Source organism: Sesamum indicum, linkage group LG10, assembly GCF_026168435.1.
Source record: "Sesamum indicum cultivar Baizhima isolate 11 linkage group LG10, ASM2616843v1, whole genome shotgun sequence".
In the NCBI taxonomy this organism is placed as follows: domain Eukaryota; kingdom Viridiplantae; phylum Streptophyta; class Magnoliopsida; order Lamiales; family Pedaliaceae; genus Sesamum; species Sesamum indicum.
Window position 1 is genome coordinate 784,816 of NC_142666.1, and position 19,568 is coordinate 804,383.

The 19,568-nt window shown below is 36.2% G+C and overlaps 2 protein-coding genes across 2 annotated transcripts; both read left to right on the forward strand.

The window, feature by feature from the left end:
• The first annotated feature begins 2,016 nt into the window (after positions 1-2,016).
• On the forward strand, positions 2,017-8,478 carry MCM4 (Minichromosome maintenance (MCM2/3/5) family protein). The gene is made up of 18 exons (XM_011094531.3): positions 2,017-2,167; positions 2,399-3,052; positions 3,126-3,254; positions 3,344-3,425; positions 4,148-4,280; positions 4,371-4,442; positions 4,550-4,672; positions 4,759-4,872; positions 4,972-5,184; positions 5,278-5,376; positions 5,559-5,719; positions 6,020-6,116; positions 6,201-6,362; positions 6,933-7,013; positions 7,096-7,174; positions 7,509-7,645; positions 7,736-7,789; positions 8,122-8,478. The coding sequence occupies exons 1-18, from the start codon at positions 2,131-2,133 to the stop codon at positions 8,194-8,196; spliced, it is 2,502 nt and encodes an 833-aa protein (XP_011092833.2). The 5' UTR covers positions 2,017-2,130; the 3' UTR covers positions 8,197-8,478.
• Positions 8,479-9,421: 943 nt separating this feature from the next.
• LOC105172914 (V-type proton ATPase subunit a3) lies at positions 9,422-19,431 on the forward strand. Its single transcript, XM_011094530.3, has 18 exons — positions 9,422-9,762; positions 10,794-10,838; positions 11,484-11,606; positions 11,682-11,789; positions 12,653-12,763; positions 12,845-13,018; positions 13,677-13,814; positions 14,578-14,685; positions 14,900-15,007; positions 15,177-15,325; positions 16,241-16,394; positions 16,929-17,089; positions 17,171-17,377; positions 17,562-17,745; positions 17,856-17,936; positions 18,030-18,223; positions 18,605-18,664; positions 18,869-19,431. Exons 1-18 carry the CDS (start codon positions 9,613-9,615, stop codon positions 19,071-19,073), a joined length of 2,460 nt encoding a protein of 819 aa, XP_011092832.1. The 5' UTR covers positions 9,422-9,612; the 3' UTR covers positions 19,074-19,431.
• Positions 19,432-19,568: the final 137 nt, after the last annotated feature.

Genomic DNA, 19,568 nt, shown 5'->3' on the forward strand with positions numbered 1-19,568 from the left:
AAAATTCCAGTTTCTATAGTTTTTTTGTTTTTTTAAAGTGAGTGATGAACTATTATTATTATTATTATTTATAATAACTGTATCTAATCAATACCTACTATCCAAACTCTGATACAGGTTAAACCCACAATCTCAAAATCATGGGACCTCAATTTCATTAATTGAATTAAACCTCATTGCTACTACTATAATTATAAGTCCATAATCAATATTTAAAAAAAAAAATTAATTGAAGCGATTCTATTTCAGTCTTTTCATATCAAAATTGTATCGTTTTCGGTATCATGTTTCTTTTGTTTTTATTTCAAAGTGGGATTCCAATTATCAATAATTCCAACTAATGATATGTATATAGCTTTGTGCAACATATTTGTTGTTATTGTTGTCCCGTGAAGCAAGAAAATTATCTAAGGATAAAAAAGGGTTTTTCACTTGCTACGAAATTAAACGAGGACCCATATTTTTATAGTTCCATCGAATTATTGATTTGTGCATGAAAAAAAAAATATATATATATATATATCTTGATAACATGTAAATAATTAATTAAAAAGGTTAAATGCTATTTACCTTATGTAATATATGAAATAAGTAAAAAATTTCTTACGAAAAAATAATTATTAAATTACCACTTCTAATTTGCTATTTTTTTTATAAGAGTCTTTTTTAATTATTTTTTATATCACATGAGAGTAAATTGTATTTTTCTTTTTAATTAAAGGAAACATCGAATTTTGGTACCACCTTTCATAAATGTATCATTTACTATAAAATTTTTACCCCAAAGACAGTGTAAATAGGGGCTTTTGACATGAAGAAATCAATCCAATTTAGACAGTGAGATTGAAATTGAAAACACAATCAAACGGATATTTTACCTTTTTCTTTTTCTTAGTTCAGTTTTTTTGTATAACATGTAAAGATTATGAATAAGTTTGAGGTTATAACTTCGATTTTTAAAAAATATTTGAGTATTTATTTTACTTTATGTGAATTATTGTAATTTATTTATTATTATTAGTTATGTTAATATATAATATATTAGTTGAATTGATGTATTGTTTTGTATATCCATATGAATCGTTATAGGATTAAACGTAATTTTGGTCCTCTAACTATTGTCAAATCCCGTTTTAGTTCTTTAACTTGTTAGCGTTTGGATTTGATTCTCTATGTATTTTAATTGCTCAATTTTAAGACTTTTTTCGCCGGAAAAATATCCAGCCCGCCGGACGGTGGCTGTGAACTTCAAATCCTTGGATTTCCGCACTACGTTGATGAAAATGGCTGGGACTTGTCTCGTTAGAGTTGCAAGGAAGAAGCGAGTCGAACTGTGGTGGTCCGCGACAGCCGTTCGTACGGATCGGGGCGAATTGACGCAAAGAGGCTGCGACGGTGAAGGTGAAAGCCCAGTCTTTATGGTGATCGAAACCTGAAATTGATTGAGGGGTTTTGTTCGTTTTGAGCTGGGGAGTCGAACGGTATATGTGGCTCTCGACAATCTTGAGTGATGGCGGCAGATTTTTAAAAAGAAGGTGGCGGTGAAACTAGGGCGAAAATGGATATTTTTACGGCGAAAAAAGTCCCAAAATTGAGCAATAAAATACATAGAGGACCAAATCCAAACCCTAACAAGTTAAAGGACTGAAATAAAATTTAACTATAATTAGAGGATCAAAATTGCATTTAATCCATTATTATAAGTCATTTACGGCTATTAGATTTTTTTTTTTTTTGGCAAAGATTCCAATTTGAATGACTATTTGGATCTTCCAAAATGATAGTGGATCTTGGCGCTAAAAGGGTAGGGTCCGGCCCGTTGACAACCGGGTAGCAGAAGCGCAAGATCCGAGCTGTATTTTCAACCTCGGCTCAATATACCTCTCAACAGAGCCCAGCAAAGGCCCAAATAATATGTCCAGAAAGCCCAACAAAAGGCCCAAGATGTCCTCGACCGTTGGCGCCAAAACAACCTTCCATTTTCCCGCCAAAATTCGTCCCCTTCTTTCATGAGGCAGCTCACTTTCACTTTCCAGCTTTCTCTAACCCTAATAGGCTAAGAAAGACCTCTCGCTCTCTCTCTCCGTGTCTTTATCACGTATAGACAATCTCTCGGTCACAGAGTGAAATATGGCTTCCGATTCTTCTCCGGCTAACATACACGGAGGTAAGATTTTCTCTCTGTCACTAGGTCTCCATATATCACTTCTCGGATTCTGACGGTTAATTTGTTGGAATGCACGGCGGTAATGTCTCTGTCGATGTGTGTGAAATTATTTTCACATTGTAAGATGCATAGTTTAATTTGTTAAATTCCATGGCTGTAAGCAAGTTGTCGCTTTGTCTATATGTCAGAATGCACTTTCTTAAATTTATGCTGTAATTTGTCTAATAACAGGCCCTTCTTCGCCGGATGACTGGGCTACGAGCCCAATCAGTAATACAGTCTCCTCCCCTGGAGATCGTAGGCGTCCAAAACGCGGTCGTCGCTCCAGCTACGCCACCCCATCACCACTGCCCTCTGATTCTCGTTTTCCAACCCCTGATGCGACTCCAACGCCCTCCGGCAGTAACTCCCGTCGGCGTGGCCGAGCTAGGCGACCGGCTGGAACCCCCACTGCTGCTGCCACGCCATCTTCCACTGATGATGCACCGATGTCCTCTGAGGCTGGTGACGGGGATGATGATGAGGCCCCACCAATGTATGTGTGGGGAACCAACATTAGTGTACAAGATGTTAATGCAGCGATTTTGAGGTTCTTGAGGCATTTTAGGGAAAATCCCCAGCAAATTGAGGGGAAGTATATGAGAATTATTAATCATGTGATTGAAGTTGAGGGGGATTCGCTCGATGTCGACGCCCACGATGTGTTTGATTATGACAATGATCTTTATGCTAAAATGGTTAGATATCCACTTGAGGTTTTAGCGATTTTTGATATTGTGTTGATGGATATGGTCAGTAGAATCAATCCTTTATTTGAGAAGCATATACAAGCTAGGATTTTCAATCTTAAGAGTTCAACATCGATGAGAAATCTTAACCCATCTGGTTAGTGTTATCATTTTTATTTTTTCTTAGATTGATGGTGAATTGGCTTTGACATTTTCTGTCTTTTGATTAGATGTTGAGAAGATGGTTTCACTGAAAGGGATGATTATTAGATGTAGCTCCATTATACCTGAGATAAGGGAAGCTGTATTCAGATGTCTCGTGTGTGGCTATTACTCCGACCCTATTGTGGTTGATAGAGGTAATTGATTAGAATGGTTTTTAAAATATTGTTTCAGGTTATGCATACTTATTCTTTTTCTGTTGCATTTTTATGTTTTGATGCTTCAGGAAGAATTGATGAGCCGACAATTTGTGGAAAGCAAGAATGTCGATCTAAAAACTCCATGACCCTTGTGCACAACAGGTGCAGGTAATGTACCTAGGTATCTTAAAATAATTTGATTACTGGTTGGCTAGTTGGTGGTGACTGAGATAGGCTTGAAAATACAAGTAGGCCCAAATAGTGCCTAATTTTGGGTTGTTATATCATTTTAACTCTTTTCTTACTTTTTGATCTTGTAAGATAGATTCTTGACCTTATGATGTTTGATTTGGCTTTTGTATGAGCTTGCCCCATCTGTTACTTGTCAGTAGAAAGTAACCGTATATACACTGCTTATATGTTTTCTATTCTGAAACCACTATGTCAAGTTTCGGAAAAATGAGAAAAATATCTCGTCCTGCTTGACAGAAGTAATATTATGCCCATGAGCAATAGGGGTTTGAATTGCCAATCATCAATTGAATATGTTATGTTCGTTATCTTACTTTTACTTTGGTTGTGATGTAAAGGTTAATGCAGAGATCTGGCAGAGCCACTCTAGTGACTGATAATATAAATACAATCACTATGTAAAATAGCACAAGTTAGTGGGAGTCCATGTTAAATTGAGAAATCGAACATTACATTAATCCCTGCCACTGAACTTATAAATAACAGGAATATCTTTCTAACTTCTGTGTTAGTTGTTTTTTGCTGAGGTGGGTTTCCTTATTTAAAACCTAGCACTTGCCTATTTAATTTTAGTAATCTGTAATACTAATTGACATTTTTTTTGTTTGTGCAAATAATAAAATAAAAATAAAAAACAGATTTGCTGATAAGCAAGTTGTGAGAGTCCAGGAGATGCCAGATGAGATACCTGAGGGAGGAACACCGCACACCGTGAGCTTATTGATGCACGACAAGCTGGTGGATGCTGGCAAGCCAGGTGACAGGGTTGAGGTAGGTTCACATATATTTATGTTGTCACTGTTGAATTTATAGTATTGCTTCATGTTATGGTCTGGTATGAGGTGCTGCTATTGCTGTTAGGTTACTGGAATCTATAGGGCTATGAGTGTCAGAGTTGGTCAAACACAGAGGACAGTGAAGTCAATTTTCAAGGCAAGCACCTTCAGTTCTTCCTATATCCTTAATGATGTGGTAAAATATGACATGCATAGCTTAAAGGAACAGATACTTACTAGTATAAAATGGTTTTAATGTTTCAGACTTACATTGACTGTCTTCATCTAAAAAAGACGGACAAGTCAAGAATGCATGTGGAAGATCCAATGGAAACTGAAAATGGGCCAAGTAGGAATGAGAATGAATCAACTCTGGACGAAGATAAGGTGCTTTGAAGTACACCTTGCTACATATCACCAAGAAATACTAAATTGTTTGTCTTCCAGAGTAATATTCTTCTGCAATTTTGCAGGTGGAGCAATTAAAGGAGCTATCCAAACAGCCTGATATATACGAGAGATTGACAAAGTCTTTGGCACCAAACATATGGGAGTTGGATGATGTAAAGAAAGGCCTTCTTTGCCAGGTGGCATATTTTAATCAAATGGTTCTTTAGTTATTCTGGGTTTATGTCAATTTTGTGGAATTTATTTTATTGCTCATACTGTTCTAATGCTGGCAATAGCTTTTTGGTGGAAATGCACTGAAGCTGCCATCTGGGGCTAGCTTCAGAGGTGATATCAATATTCTACTTGTTGGAGATCCTGGAACCAGCAAATCTCAGCTGCTCCAGTACATTCACAAGCTCTCCCCTCGTGGTATCTACACTAGTGGACGAGGAAGCTCTGCTGTGGGATTAACTGCATATGTGGCGAAGGATCCTGAGACTGGTGAAACTGTGAGTAAAATTGCAAAGATCAAGTTTCTCATTCTACTGTCATATTAACCATGAATAAGGTGAAACTTCCGTTGGAAAAAAATTACTTTGTAGGTCCTGGAGAGTGGAGCGTTGGTTCTGAGTGACAGAGGCATATGTTGTATTGATGAATTTGATAAAATGTCTGACAATGCAAGAAGCATGCTACATGAGGTGGGGTTCAAAATGGATATTTTTTTCCTATTCAATTCTAGTTGAAAAATGTTAGTTTCTAAAATGTGTGCATAGTAGTTTAATATGGAGGAAAAATCTGGTTTTTTCTGAGTTGCTGTTTATCGGGTTCTTGCAGTTTTTTGGTAAATCATTATATTTTTTAATAAAGAATTTTTCATCAGGTGATGGAGCAGCAAACTGTTTCAATTGCAAAGGCAGGGATCATTGCTTCCTTAAATGCAAGAACTTCAGTGTTGGCTTGTGCCAATCCGATTGGTTCACGTTATAACCCTCGTTTGTCTGTGATCGAAAATATACACCTTCCTCCTACTCTACTGTCCAGGTAAGGACTTCATAAATATTTTCCAGTGGCTAGTATTTTCGGGGTTATAAAGCCTTTGGTAACAATTGCCAACTATTTATGGTGCTCTACGATTATGTCATGCCCACAAAGTTCAATATGTGATTATCTTTTATGATTCATTCATGCAAAATAATCTTCTCACGCCTTTATTATGATTATAGAGACATCTTTACAATTCTTAGGATATATGGTAAACTTTGGCTTGATTGCTTTATTTCCTGTTGAACTAAGTGAGAAGTGATGTCAAACTACGTAACACTAGCTTGGAAAAAATTGCAGGTTCGATTTGATCTATTTAATTCTTGACAAGGCTGATGAGCAAATGGATAGGCGGCTTGCAAAGCACATTGTGGCATTACACTTTGAAGATCCTGATGTTCGAATCTTTTCTTTCTCTTGTTTATTTCAATAAATATTGAGATCCACCTTTTAATCCCTAAATTTTGCCTTTTGTTCTCAGAACTCAGAGCAGGATGTCATTGACCTGCCGACGTTAACTGCTTATGTAAGCTATGCACGAAAACATATACATCCACAGTTATCAGATGAAGCTGCTGAGGAGTTGACAAGGGGATACGTGGAGATGAGAAGAAGAGGAAATTTCCCAGGAAGCAGCAAAAAGGTTAGATATTATGGTAACCTTTTGTGATTGCACATTTGTTTTAGCCAATTTGACTGTTTAGGCTATTTACTTTTGCAAGGGAGTGAGGAGAAGTAGACTAGTGGAGGGGTCAAGGATTTGAATCCTTCACTTTGGGAAACGTTGTAAGGAAAACTTAAAGTTGGTTGATAGTACCTAAGAGAAGAGTTTTTCCAACTCTTCCTAAAAAGGACGTATGATAATTATGATCTCCTAATAGAGGAGATAAATACCATTCTCCAATCCTTCCTAGGCAAATACCTCACAATAAACATACTGTCAAAATAAGCTTTTTTCTTTCAGTAATAATGTTTCCTTATGAGTGGCTACTGGTTGGGGTTTTAGTTAAAGTTTATTTTACAAGTTTGTACAAGCTCCAGAATCAAGCATGTATCTGTTAATGTTAATTATTGCTACTAATGATTTTTGCAGTTACGAAAATGAGGACAAAGAGAACCAAGGATGAATTTTTCATGTTTGGTTAATAGTCTTGGTTTCTGCACAGGTTGCTCATCATTTTATTTTCTCCATGCTTGAATTTCACATCTACAGGTCATAACTGCAACCCCGAGGCAAATTGAAAGTTTGATACGCCTCAGTGAGGCCTTGGCTCGTATTCGTTTCTCACAATGGGTTGGTTAAGCTCTCTTTGGTGACTATTTCTTCAATTTGAAGAAATTAATATTTTAGCATGATTATCTACTCATTCTTGCAGGTCGAAAAGCGAGATGTAACTGAGGCTTTTAGGCTTCTTGAGGTTGCAATGCAACAGTCTGCTACAGACCATTCAACTGGTAATTCTTTCTTCTCCATGATTCTATTTTCTCAAGATGGTTTAAATCAGTATTGAAACTCCCATTGCTTTGCCCATCCCAATTCCTGCTTACTTTACCACTTTAGTCCAGATATATACAGCTAACCTTGAACGTAGGAGTGTAAAATGGTCTGTGGTTAATGTAATTTCACCTTGTTTCTCTTTTTATAAAGAATACTTTGTATAGTTCAAGCCTGCTGTTGTGCCATGCTGTTATTTTCTCTTGTGATTTGCTCTTACAGCTGTCTTAGTGTTACTTTGCTGCTCCACATATAATCAAATATTCCAGCTTAATAATTGGTTATGTGGAACAGGAACCATCGATATGGATCTCATTACAACTGGTGTTTCTGCAAGTGAACGGATGAGAAGGGAGAACTTGGTTTCAACCACCCGTAACATAATTATGGAGAAGATGCAACTTGGAGGCCCGTCAACTAGGCTGTTAGAGGTTTGTGAAGCTTCCAAATTAAAATCCTGTCTCTTTCTATTCAGGCTTCAAATTAAACCACGGCTGATTTGATTGAATTCTGCTTTCTAGTTACTTGAAGAGTTGAAGAAGCAGAGTTCTGGAGCTGAAATCCATCTTAGTGATGTCAGTCACTTTCCCTATGCTTGTGTTTGTGCCAAATTTTATACATTACTAAGCCATAGTGATTATAATATAAACACCTAAGCATATTATAAAAGAAGTAATAGATTTTGAAGAATTACATTGATTCATTTTTTTTGGCAGTCGATGTTTTACATTACAAATTTCCTCCGACTATCTTGTCTTTTGAAAGGAATTTGTAATGTGTATGTGGATTGTGATTTTTCAAAATTGAAAGGTTTTTTTGTAATATATGTAATATACTTGGATGCATGTGTTTTGATGTATATCAAATTAGAACATGTGCTAATGGACGGCATATTGTGTTGTATCAGCTTCGGAATGCACTTGCTACTCTTTCAACCGAAGGATTTGTTGTTGTTCATGGCGACAGTGTAAAGAGAATCTAATGAAAAGGGAGATGGGCCAAACTGGTGGGTACCAAGTGAAAGGTCAGCTGAGAATTCACTGTCTTAAAAGCTGGACTTTGGGTCACCATATTCAGACATGAACAACGGATGTATGACTGTAATTAGTTTAATTGAAAGGTTGAAAAATCTCCACTTTCATATTTGATTTTAGTGGTTAATTATGTTTGTATAAAAGCAAGTTTAGTCTTTTGTACTCTTTGTATTGGAAACGTATCTGTATAACTCTCTCTATCTAGCGTGTAGCTATGCTTTCGTGCTCAACATGTCGTCTGCGGGCAAAAACATGCAATGGCTTCCTTTTCTATTTTTAACTTTGGGTACCCGTTCCCACTTCCCGGCTTCATTTCAATTCAATTGAAACACTTATATTCTTTGGGCAAATTTTTAATGTTAGGAATTCCCAAAAAATTCAATTCATTGGTTCAGCTTGTTATTTGCACTATCCGACTGTTAGGAAGGTATGGACTACTGACCTCAATCTATTATAATAACAATAGTTCAACTTGTAAAGCAGAAGAATGGATTCAAGCAATGCAGGTAGGCACGTCGCTTTTCCCTTCAATTTTTTGGATTCTCTAGTGTACTGAACTATAGTCCCTACCTAACCTAACAATTTTTTAGGTTACATTTAAATTAATGGATTTGGATTTTAGAAAGGAATTGGAGATAATGTTTAAAATGAATCTATATAATTTTTTAAAAAAATTAATTAATATTCAACAAAATACTTTTCCAAAGTAGAATTACACAAACAAATTTTAAAAGATTTATTATTAATGATAATATCAAATAATTTCTTAAAAGAGTCAAATTGTTGATGAAATTGGAGAGAAGTAAATTTTCTTGTTCATTGCTTTAAATAAAATGGCAATGTATTTTAATTATTCTGATGAAACCAATTATTATCTAATTTTATAAGAAAAAATCTATAATTTAATTGTAATTTATTTGTGTGCTTTGGTTAGTTGAATGACTACGACATTAGTAACTACAACAAATTATATCTAAATAATACTTTTGGCCAAGATTAAATAGAAACCAAAAAATGTTGGCCTTTACCGCAATTATAAAAAGTTTAGATGCAAACAATGAATACACAGATGAATAGGGGTCAAATTTGAAATAAAATCACAAATAGTAGAACGGAATGATGCGACACCAAAAAGGCCAACAAACAACCCGTTTTTTTTTTTTTTCTTTTTCCCAGAAAAACAACAATACAAATATTGAACCAGCTCGGCATCCCTCTCCCTCTGGCGTTTGTGATCTATCTATGACTCGTTACTATCACATCACATCATCATCTCATCTAACATAAAGATAAAACTGGAGAGACTTCTCGGGTAGATAGTTAAGATAGTGATTGAATAAGGTTATACATTGTCACGGTGGAAAATGGGGGAGCGCGGGAGAGGAGGATGCTGTCCGCCGATGGATCTGATGCGGTCGGAGCCTATGCAACTCGTCCAACTCATTCTCCCCGTTGAGTCAGCTCACCTCGCCGTTTCTTACCTCGGTGACCTCGGCCTTATTCAAATCAAAGACGTCCGTATTTATTTATTTTACTTATTTAAGTCTGTCATTGTTGTTTTTATTGGTCTTGATTGCGAGTTTTTTCGACAATGTGATGTTGTTAGTTTTGTTTGTTTGTTTTTTTCCCTTAGTCTGTTGATTTCGAAGTCTCTTACAGGCGTAATAATCATAATAATCTGGTGATAGCGAGTAATTGACTGAGATTTGAGCGCGCAAAATGTGGATTATATTGTGAAAAGCAGGACTAGGTGGGGAGAATGAAATGATCATTAAGATTTTTATGTTTCTTTTCCGTTGATGATGTAACATTGGTTTCTGCTGTGGTTGCATGGAGTGACTATGTGCGAGTTTGCTGGAGTAATTGGAGACAATTTTTAGATCATGCGAACTATGATTTCTGATACTGTGTCATTGCCTGGATTCTGCTTTTGCTTGTAGTGGTTATGATTATGTTATGATAATTTTTGTGTGTGCTTAACTAAATGGAGATTGTTATTTTGGAATCTCCTTTTTTCTAATTTTACCTTCATTTTCTTTTTTCTTTTTGGTGATCTGGTGGAGGAGTGGAGCTAGAATTTCTCTCCACTTGCTTAGCGTCATTACCTTCTCTGTCCTTGAATAAATGCATATTGATTTTAAAATTGCTCATTTAATTATGTTAATTGCGATATTTCCAGTAACATGCTGTATCTTTGCTTCTGCTGTGGTTTGCTGGGGCTGTATCATGTTGTATTTGCTTGAGCAATTAGGTTGAGGATTGCTTGTTAGGTTGAGGTTGAGGTTGAGGTTGAGCAATTACTTATACTGGTCAATGCGGAAAAGAGATAAAGAAATGGAGATAATGAGATGTTGATTTTTAATCTTATGGTTATTTGTTTCGGTGCTAACTGAAATTACTGGAAGAATGGAACTTCTTGCCTGTGATGCTCAATATTGCTTTCCTTCTCAATTACTATAAGAATGGAAATTCTTGCTTTTGCATTTTTGGGATGCTTCAGTTTTCTATTTATGAATTATAATTCTGATTTTCTGTCCCCTCTCAGCTGAATGCAGAAAAAAGCCCATTCCAAAGAACATATGCCATTCAGGTAAATTATGTGTTATAGAAAATGTTCATTCATTAATAATATGAATGCTTGTGTCCTTTATCACCAAAAGGTGATGGACAGCAGGTTTCTTGCTTTTGATGAGCAAACTGAAGCTTAAATTTTCTTTTGAAGGAACTATTTCATGAACTTGTCTAAATTGATTTATAACAGTGCACTGACAGTAATAAGTTTCAAAAGATAGTCGCTATTTGTTTGACAAATCAATTTAAGTACAGAAACTGCTACTGTTATGATGATTTTGAGAAAACCACTTCTTATGAGAAATTGGATTGATTTAAATATTCAGCACTTGCATGGACACCTGTTCTTTCTTGGTTTGAAGGACAACAAAATTGGATCTGAAAGCTTGCTTCCAGGTTGTTCAATGTTTCTCATGTTTAAAACTTCCACATACAGGAGTTAAAAGCTGAGCAAACACAAAGAGCGCCTGATTGGCTGAAATTCAGAAGCTGTTTTCTTTTTATAACAAACAGTGTCACTAGATGCTTTCTTGTATAATTTCACATTGCGAAGCAAAAATCTGAATTGAGTATTTGACCTATTACTACGGATTTCCTGCAAGTCAATTTTTTTTTTTTGCAAGAGAGATTGCAAACTTTTTAATTGTTTTTCTCTCTTCTGAAGATTAAAAGATGTGGAGAAATGTCACGGAAATTAAGATTTTTTCGGGACCAAATGTCAAAGGCAGGGTTGGCACCCACAACAAGATCTCTACCACAAGATGTGCTCAATTTAGATGACCTTGAGGTAGATTTGGCTATTTGTAAATGCCTTGTTTCGCTATTGGTAGATGAGTTCAAACCAGGTTTTGTCATATTTCAGGTTAAACTTGGAGACCTTGACGCTGAGTTAGTCGAAATAAACGCAAATGGTGAAAAGTTACAGCGTTCCTATAATGAACTAATGGAATACAAGCTTGTTCTGCAAAAGGTTATTCTACTAAGTTACAGCTTGTTCCTTTTGTTTCTTGGTGCTCATAGTTTGGTGAATATTTCTACTTTGCACATGAATCTACCTTGGTGCAGCTGTTTGGCAAAGAGTCCAAAAGCGTTTCACAATTTCACTAGTGAAAAGACCCAAACGTATCTCATTTCGTCTCTACATGCTGGAAACAAATCATTTTTAACTAGGTGAACTATGAATGTTTTTACTTGGTATTATAAAGAACTACTTCATACAGGAATCAACTGTAGTCAAACATAGTATCCTCATGCGAAAAATGGGGACCTCCGATGCTCACTTCACCTGAGACAACTGACTGCTGTTGTGACTAAACGTATAACAAAGAGACCTATTAAGGAACATATTATAGCCTAGACGTTTCTTTCTTGTCTTCTCCCCTTGTCTTCTATTTGGCCTTCTTTGATTCACAAGAAGCCATCAGGTTGTCACAAGATCTCAAAGTTACAATTTGCAGTAAACCTTGAACTGGTATAAGGGAATCATATATGCTGGACTTACACTCATGGTGGTGGAGTAAGAAGAAATTAAGTTAGTTATGCATACAATCTTTTAATTAGTAGTAAGTGCTTCTTGAAAGAAACAGCGCTGAGGTTATTTATGTTTATCAGCATCAACGCATTTGTGCAACGAGTAACCTAGATTTCATCTGCATATTCCAGCCCGAGATATTTCCTTGTTTCTTTTCTTTAGTAGTTAGTTTTTAAGCACTTCTGTTATTTTTTTTCCCATATCTCGTTTTTTCAAGATATGCAATCTGTTATTTTTTCTTTTCCACTCCCTCTTGAGTTTTTTAGTAGCTGAGCTGCATAAAAGTTATTGTATTTCCTTAGGCTGGAGAATTTTTTAACTCTGCGCTGAGCAGTGCTGAGGCCCGTCAAAGAGAATACGCATCACATCAAAGTGGTGAAGAGTCCTTGGAAACCCCACTGTTGTCAGAGCTGGTATAAGATTTAACTGTTACATCCCCGATTGCTATCATTTTCCTTTATATTACATTAGTTGCATGATGTTTTGCTTCTTAGGAAACGGCAAACGATTTATCCAAGCACGTTAAGCTGGGATTTATTGCGGGACTTGTTACGAGAGAAAAGTCGATGGCCTTTGAGAGGATTTTATTCCGAGCTACCAGGGGTAATGTGTTTCTTAAGCAGGCTGTAGTTGATGAGCCGGTCATTGATCCTGTATCAGGAGAGAAGGTTTGTAGAGGACATTTGTGTTAATGATCATAACATCCGTGGCAATGTGCTTTGTATGCATGTTTACAGCAGCATGGATAATTTGGTAAATGCATATTGTGTGAGTTCCATCAATTAGTTAATAATAACATTTGTCATTGTGAATGCTTATTTTTCCAGTATTTTGTTTTCGCATGTCCCTTGTTTGGTAATAGCTGTTTCGCATGTCACTAAATTTTCCAGTGTTTTGTTTTTGCATGATTTTTAGTTCTGCTGGACTTTCAATACGTCTGCTTTCTTTTAAACTTTTTTGTTATGCTGAAACTGCGCTTACTGTGGCTATTTTGGGTTTCTGCATGTTCTGAGGTTGAACTAAGCTTATCCCAGTGGCCATTCAACTTCACTTTTGTAACTACATGTTAGCAATTGTTATGCTGTGATATTAGAGGTACTAAATGTACTACCCACTTGCCAACAAATTTGTTTACTGTCCTAGAAATAACTGATGATATTTTAAACAATAAGAATAACGATCTGGTCATTTGTAAGATGAGTAACACATGGTGCTACAAGTTAATGCATTTGCTGTCTCTTGCTTGGCACCAGGTATCTTGTTCTGTAGAACTAGAAACACTATGTCATCTTACAGAGAAACTCATTTTTGTTTATTATGACATAGGTTGAAAAAAATGTGTTTGTAGTCTTCTTCTCTGGAGAGAGGGCTAAAAACAAAATCCTCAAAATATGTGAAGCTTTTGGAGCAAATCGATATTCTTTCAGTGAGGACGTATCGAAGAAAACTCAAATGATTACTGAGGTATGTATTCAATATGCTTTGTAGTCAGTCTCCATTGCGACTCTGTCAATTCTGTGCCTTCTCTGCATTCTTCTCCTTGCTCTGTTGCTTGATTTGCTTTCTCTAGTTTCCTGAATCCTGATTTACTAATTAGGTTAAGTTTTCCCCATGTTATGACAGTTTTAAATGCCACTGGTCTCAAAGTTTGAGTGCTAGGTTAGGAAAAGTTTGTCACATTTGTCTGTGGATGGTAGTAAAAATTGGTGGACGTTTTGGTCAGCCTTTTACCATTATCATATTCGAGGAGTGTGTATGTGTCCAAGGCTTACTCATGCATGTGAACTAAGCGTCATTGTCTTGCTGCATTATCGATGATATTAAGATGGTATAATGAAGTTTCGTTATTTATGCTATTTCTGTCTGGATCAGATTTTTGGTCTGTTCATTTTAGTTGTGTGCAGGAAGTAGTTTTTCTTTCTCTTTTCATATTTTCATCTTTTTGAATCATTGTATTATGTTCCTTCATGACATAATGTTCATTGTAAGAAAATCAACATTTGGCATGGCATCTAGTAAGATTCTCACTACCAAAACTGTGATTCAAGTAATGAGTCGTTTAGCAGATTATTGTAATACATAATTTTTGAATTATCTATTACACATCTTGAGTAAGAGCTCAAATCTATTTTATCCTATGTTGAATTTGCATGTGGGGATAATTGCATGCCAATGAATCCAGTTGACGGGCTGCAAGTTGAGGTGACCTCCTTTCTTTCTACTTCAGGTCTCTGGGAGACTCTCAGAGTTAAAGTCAACAATAGATGCAGGAGCAGTTCATCGCGGGAACTTATTACAAACTATTGGAGAACAATTTGAGCAGTGGAACCTTTTGGTTTGTTACACGCAATTTAGCTAATTATTTGTTATTTCTTTTACCCGTGTGTATATCAGAGCCAGTAGCTATGCAATGGATGATTGACCATTTTAACTGTATCCAAAGTGATCCACATGTTCTCTGTGTTCCTTTATTTCGGTTCATTACTGTTTTATGAATCAATGCTTTCTTATACCTTCAATAAAATATATATATTTCTGTCTTGATAAAGGTGAGGAAGGAGAAAGCCATTTACCACACTCTGAATATGCTCAGCATAGATGTAACAAAGAAATGTCTTGTGGCAGAAGGGTGGAGTCCTGTTTTTGCAACAAAACAGGTAATTAGCTTGTCATCAAATTATTTTGGGTTGTGACATGGCAAGTTGGGGACCATTTATTGCTTTGGGTAACTGGGGTATATATGGTTACTTGACATTGTCTTATGAATCCAGTGCCATGTGAAATGCATACCTTTTTCACAGCAAAGCAGAAATTTGCTTCTTGCAGATTCAGGAGGCATTGCATAGAGCCACACATGACTCCAAGTCTCAGGTTGACGCTATTTTCCAAGTCTTGTATACACGTGAGATGCCGCCAACATATTTTCGGACAAACAAGTTCAATTCAGCTTTCCAAGAGATTGTTGATGCTTATGGGTAAGTTCTTCTCTAGAAAAAACGATATCTAGTATGGGAAGTTTTATATGCTACTTGAGGTTCAACTCCATGCCGGGTTATAGACTTGCTTTTAAAGATTGACTCATCACTGGGGAAATGAAACCATGCAAGTGTTAATGGGACTCCTAGCTTTTGGCTGCACGGTAATATAATTATGAATCTGGATACTTATATGCCTTACTGATTTCAGGTCCTTGGTTTCTGCCACCCGACAGTTTAGAGTTGACTAATAGTCTAACATGACTGAAAACAAGGAGAAGATAATGCATGTGTTTTTGGTGTCAAATTGGGAGGTGAGAATGTAACTTGGGTGATTCGGTTAACATAACGCCTCTCACTGTTGACTGTTCTTAACCTGCCTATCTTTATTTGACTAAGGTCAGAAATGAGAATTTACTAGTGGGAGTGTGTTAGAGTTGAGAGATATAGAAATTTGAGGTAAAATTTCATACAATCTGCTAGCATCCTCCTGAGTTTGAAAGCAATTTGATTTTGTGTTATGGGATAAATATCTGCCGAAACTAGCTTTCCTGGTATTAGCTACGCTTTTCTTCTGAGGCATGTAAAAAGAGAGTATTTAAACTTGAAATTTCTTATATTAATGCTCTCACTAAGCACTGGTTTCTGGTGATAATGAAATGTAGTCAAGTTGAAAATAAGTATATTGATTTCAGGAATACAAGCTTTAATGATCTGGAAGATGCACCACAGTGAACCTTAGATATTGGTTTTATATTCAATTCATTCTGTCCACATAAAAAGCTTCAACATAATACACTGTCATGTATTTTGACCATGCAGTCCATGCACAGTAAGATAAATTCATAAGTTTTGCTTTAAGGTATATCTGTACCATGAATGGAGTTTCATGCCATTTAGTTGACCCCATTGCAGAGTGGCCAAGTATCAGGAAGCAAATCCTGGTGTATTCACTATTGTCACATTCCCATTCCTTTTCGCTGTCATGTTTGGAGACTGGGGACATGGCATATGCCTTCTACTTGCCACATTATACTTTATTGTCAGAGAAAAAAAACTCTCTAGTCAGGTGATTTCATACTTAATTAATTTAGCTATAACAGCGTAAGCATTTCTTTTTTCCATTTCATTGGCTGATGTAGCTTTTATATCTATCCAATTTTCCTGTAATTTCTTACTTTGGTATTGTATTATATTCCCGTAATATCACATTTAGTGAATCTGAGCTGTAATCTGAGAAATACATTTGCAGAGAGCTAAATGACTTCAGACAAGTAAAAGCTTATCGTAGTTTTCTTCTTATTAGATACACTTACTTGAAAATAAAAAGAAAACTGATATTAATATTAGCCAGGGTTTTAGCAGATAGTTAAACGGCTCCTGATATCAAAGGAAATAATAAATATGGTTCATCCAAATATAAGAATGAAATTGGTGCTGCATGGAGTTATATCGTACTTACAAGTTATCATTCAGAAAATTCTAGACATCACTTTCTGATTGACATTTAACTTGCCTCATTTGCAACTTATTGGGCAGTGACCTATTGGCAAGGTTTTATCCTTTATATGGAAGGTGTGACGAAGTTACTCTATGATTGCAGAAACTTGGAGACATCATGGAAATGACATTTGGTGGGCGTTATGTAATCATGTTGATGGCAATATTTTCAATTTACACGGGGTTTATCTATAATGAGTTTTTCTCGGTGCCATTTGAATTATTTGCTTCTTCAGCATATGCATGTCGTGATCCATCTTGCAGGTATCTGATTGACCTTGAATCATTTGTTATCTGTTTGCATACTCCCTCCAGTCACTGAAATTTCTTACTGCATTACTGTAGGGATTCTACTACTGTGGGCTTGATCAAGGTCCGAGACACTTACCCATTTGGAGTGGATCCTGCATGGCATGGGACACGTAGTGAGCTGCCATTCCTTAATTCACTAAAAATGAAAATGTCAATCCTACTTGGAGTTGCCCAAATGAACCTGGGAATAATAATGAGCTTTTTTAATGCTCTATTCTTCAAAAATAGCCTAAATGTATGGTAAGTCAATATAGATTGCTAGAATATAGAAATGCTTTCCAAGTATTCTACTGATTAAATCTAGATTTATTTGCATCTAGAAAGGCCTTCCTGTTTAATAATGCCAATTTTTTGGAAATTGCTTTATCAATATATGTCATAATTGTCATTGTCTTGGCAACTTATGCAATTCATGGTATTCCAGGTTCCAATTTATTCCCCAGATTATATTCTTGAACAGTCTGTTTGGATACCTTTCTGTCCTTATCATCATTAAATGGTGCACCGGATCCCAAGCTGACCTTTATCATGTGATGATCTACATGTTTCTGAGTCCTACTGATGAGCTTGGTGAGAACCAGCTTTTCCCTGGTCAGAAGACAGCTCAGGTGGAATAACCATTTGACAAATATGTGTTCATTTTCATCTTATTTGAAGAAGAGTCGATTTTTCCTTTCCAGTTTGATTGATCAAATTAATTCATTCATCACATCTCCAGCTTGTGCTGTTACTTTTGGCTCTTGTCTCTGTCCCATGGATGCTGCTTCCGAAGCCTTTCCTTTTGAAGCTGCAACACAGTGTATGCACTTTTTCACTTTGTTTTTTATCCACTATCCATTGCAGTTGAATTTTCTAAAATAGGTCTACCATTGTTTATGTCATGTCTTTCCAGAGGCAGCAGGGGGATTCATATGCACCCCTTCCAGATGCAGAAGAGTCTTTGCGATCAGCAGCAAATCACGATTCCCATAGTCACGAGGAGTTTGAGTTCAGTGAAGTGTTTGTACATCAGCTCATACATACAATAGAATTTGTGCTTGGGGCAGTTTCAAATACAGCTTCTTATCTTCGTTTATGGGCTCTCAGGTACATTTGCTTTCACTATGTTAAAATATGCCTGCAACCCAGTCACGATTTGTCTCACATATATATTTTTATATGCTTGAGTTCATTCCGAGTTATACTAAAGCTCATATAAGTTTGGTTCCTGAAATGTACACTTGAAACATGAGAAATTGCCTTTTCTGTTCAGATCTCTTTGATTACATGTGCTACTATTTAAAATCACCACAGGGCTTAGCTGACAGGAAAATACAGGAAAGAGAAGTCTCGCACCTCACCAGCGTTTTTTATCCCAAACAAAGATTCTAGACTTCTTTTTTATTCTCAATGCATTATCATATACAGAGATCCTAAAAATCTGATATCTTATATTTTCTTTTTCCTTATGATTTTGGTGTTAATCAGCCTTGCCCACTCTGAGCTGTCAGTTGTGTTCTATGAGAAGGTTCTTCTTCTGGCATGGGGGTAAGTTGTTATATTTAATTCAACTCAACTCTTTTAATGAATTAGTTTTCACCATTTAGTCTTCCCCTCCTTGCCAGAAAAAGAGAAGGAAAGACTACAATTGAATCAACTTCCATGTTGGAATTAGGATTTGGAAGGCTTTTTGGTCCTAGATACTGTTAATTGATTGCAATTGCAAGCAATGACTACAGTTTCTCTATGCAGGTACAATAATGTAGTTATCCTTATTGTTGGCATCATCGTCTTCATTTGTGCAACCGTTGGAGTATTGTTAGTGATGGAAACACTCAGCGCCTTCTTGCATGCGTTAAGACTTCACTGGGTGGAATTTCAAAATAAGTTTTACGAGGGAGATGGATACAAGTTTTATCCATTCTCATTGGCTTTGCTCGACCATGAAGAAGAATGATACTCTGGTGACTAAACTATGAGCTAAATAAAGATTTTTTTGTGAATGCGCACAACATGGGCGTCTCTTGATTCTTTAATTTGGACACCATGCGTACGGATTGTATTGTTTAATTTATATTGGTAATGAAGCTTTAGGCATCCGGTCTCTCTTCTCTGTCTCTCCTGTTGTATCATTTTCTCACTGAGAATTGAAGGCAGAGGATAATAAGCAGGTATATTTGAGTACTGCATCTATGAACAACAGTTACGCCCAACAGGCGCATTATGTAATTTATTCCCCTACTTATTTTCGTGATGCAACTTGACATGGATTTAGCACTCCGTGAATATAAAGAAAATTGATATTTCCCGTCTTACGATTTCTTTTAATAGTATCTACTGTGAAAGCTCTTCTGATTGGATTCATTTGTGATTTGTCACTTGAGAAGTTACAGCATTGGACTGTTAAGAAGTTAACATATTTGGCTTGTCGATTATTAGGACTAAGACATGC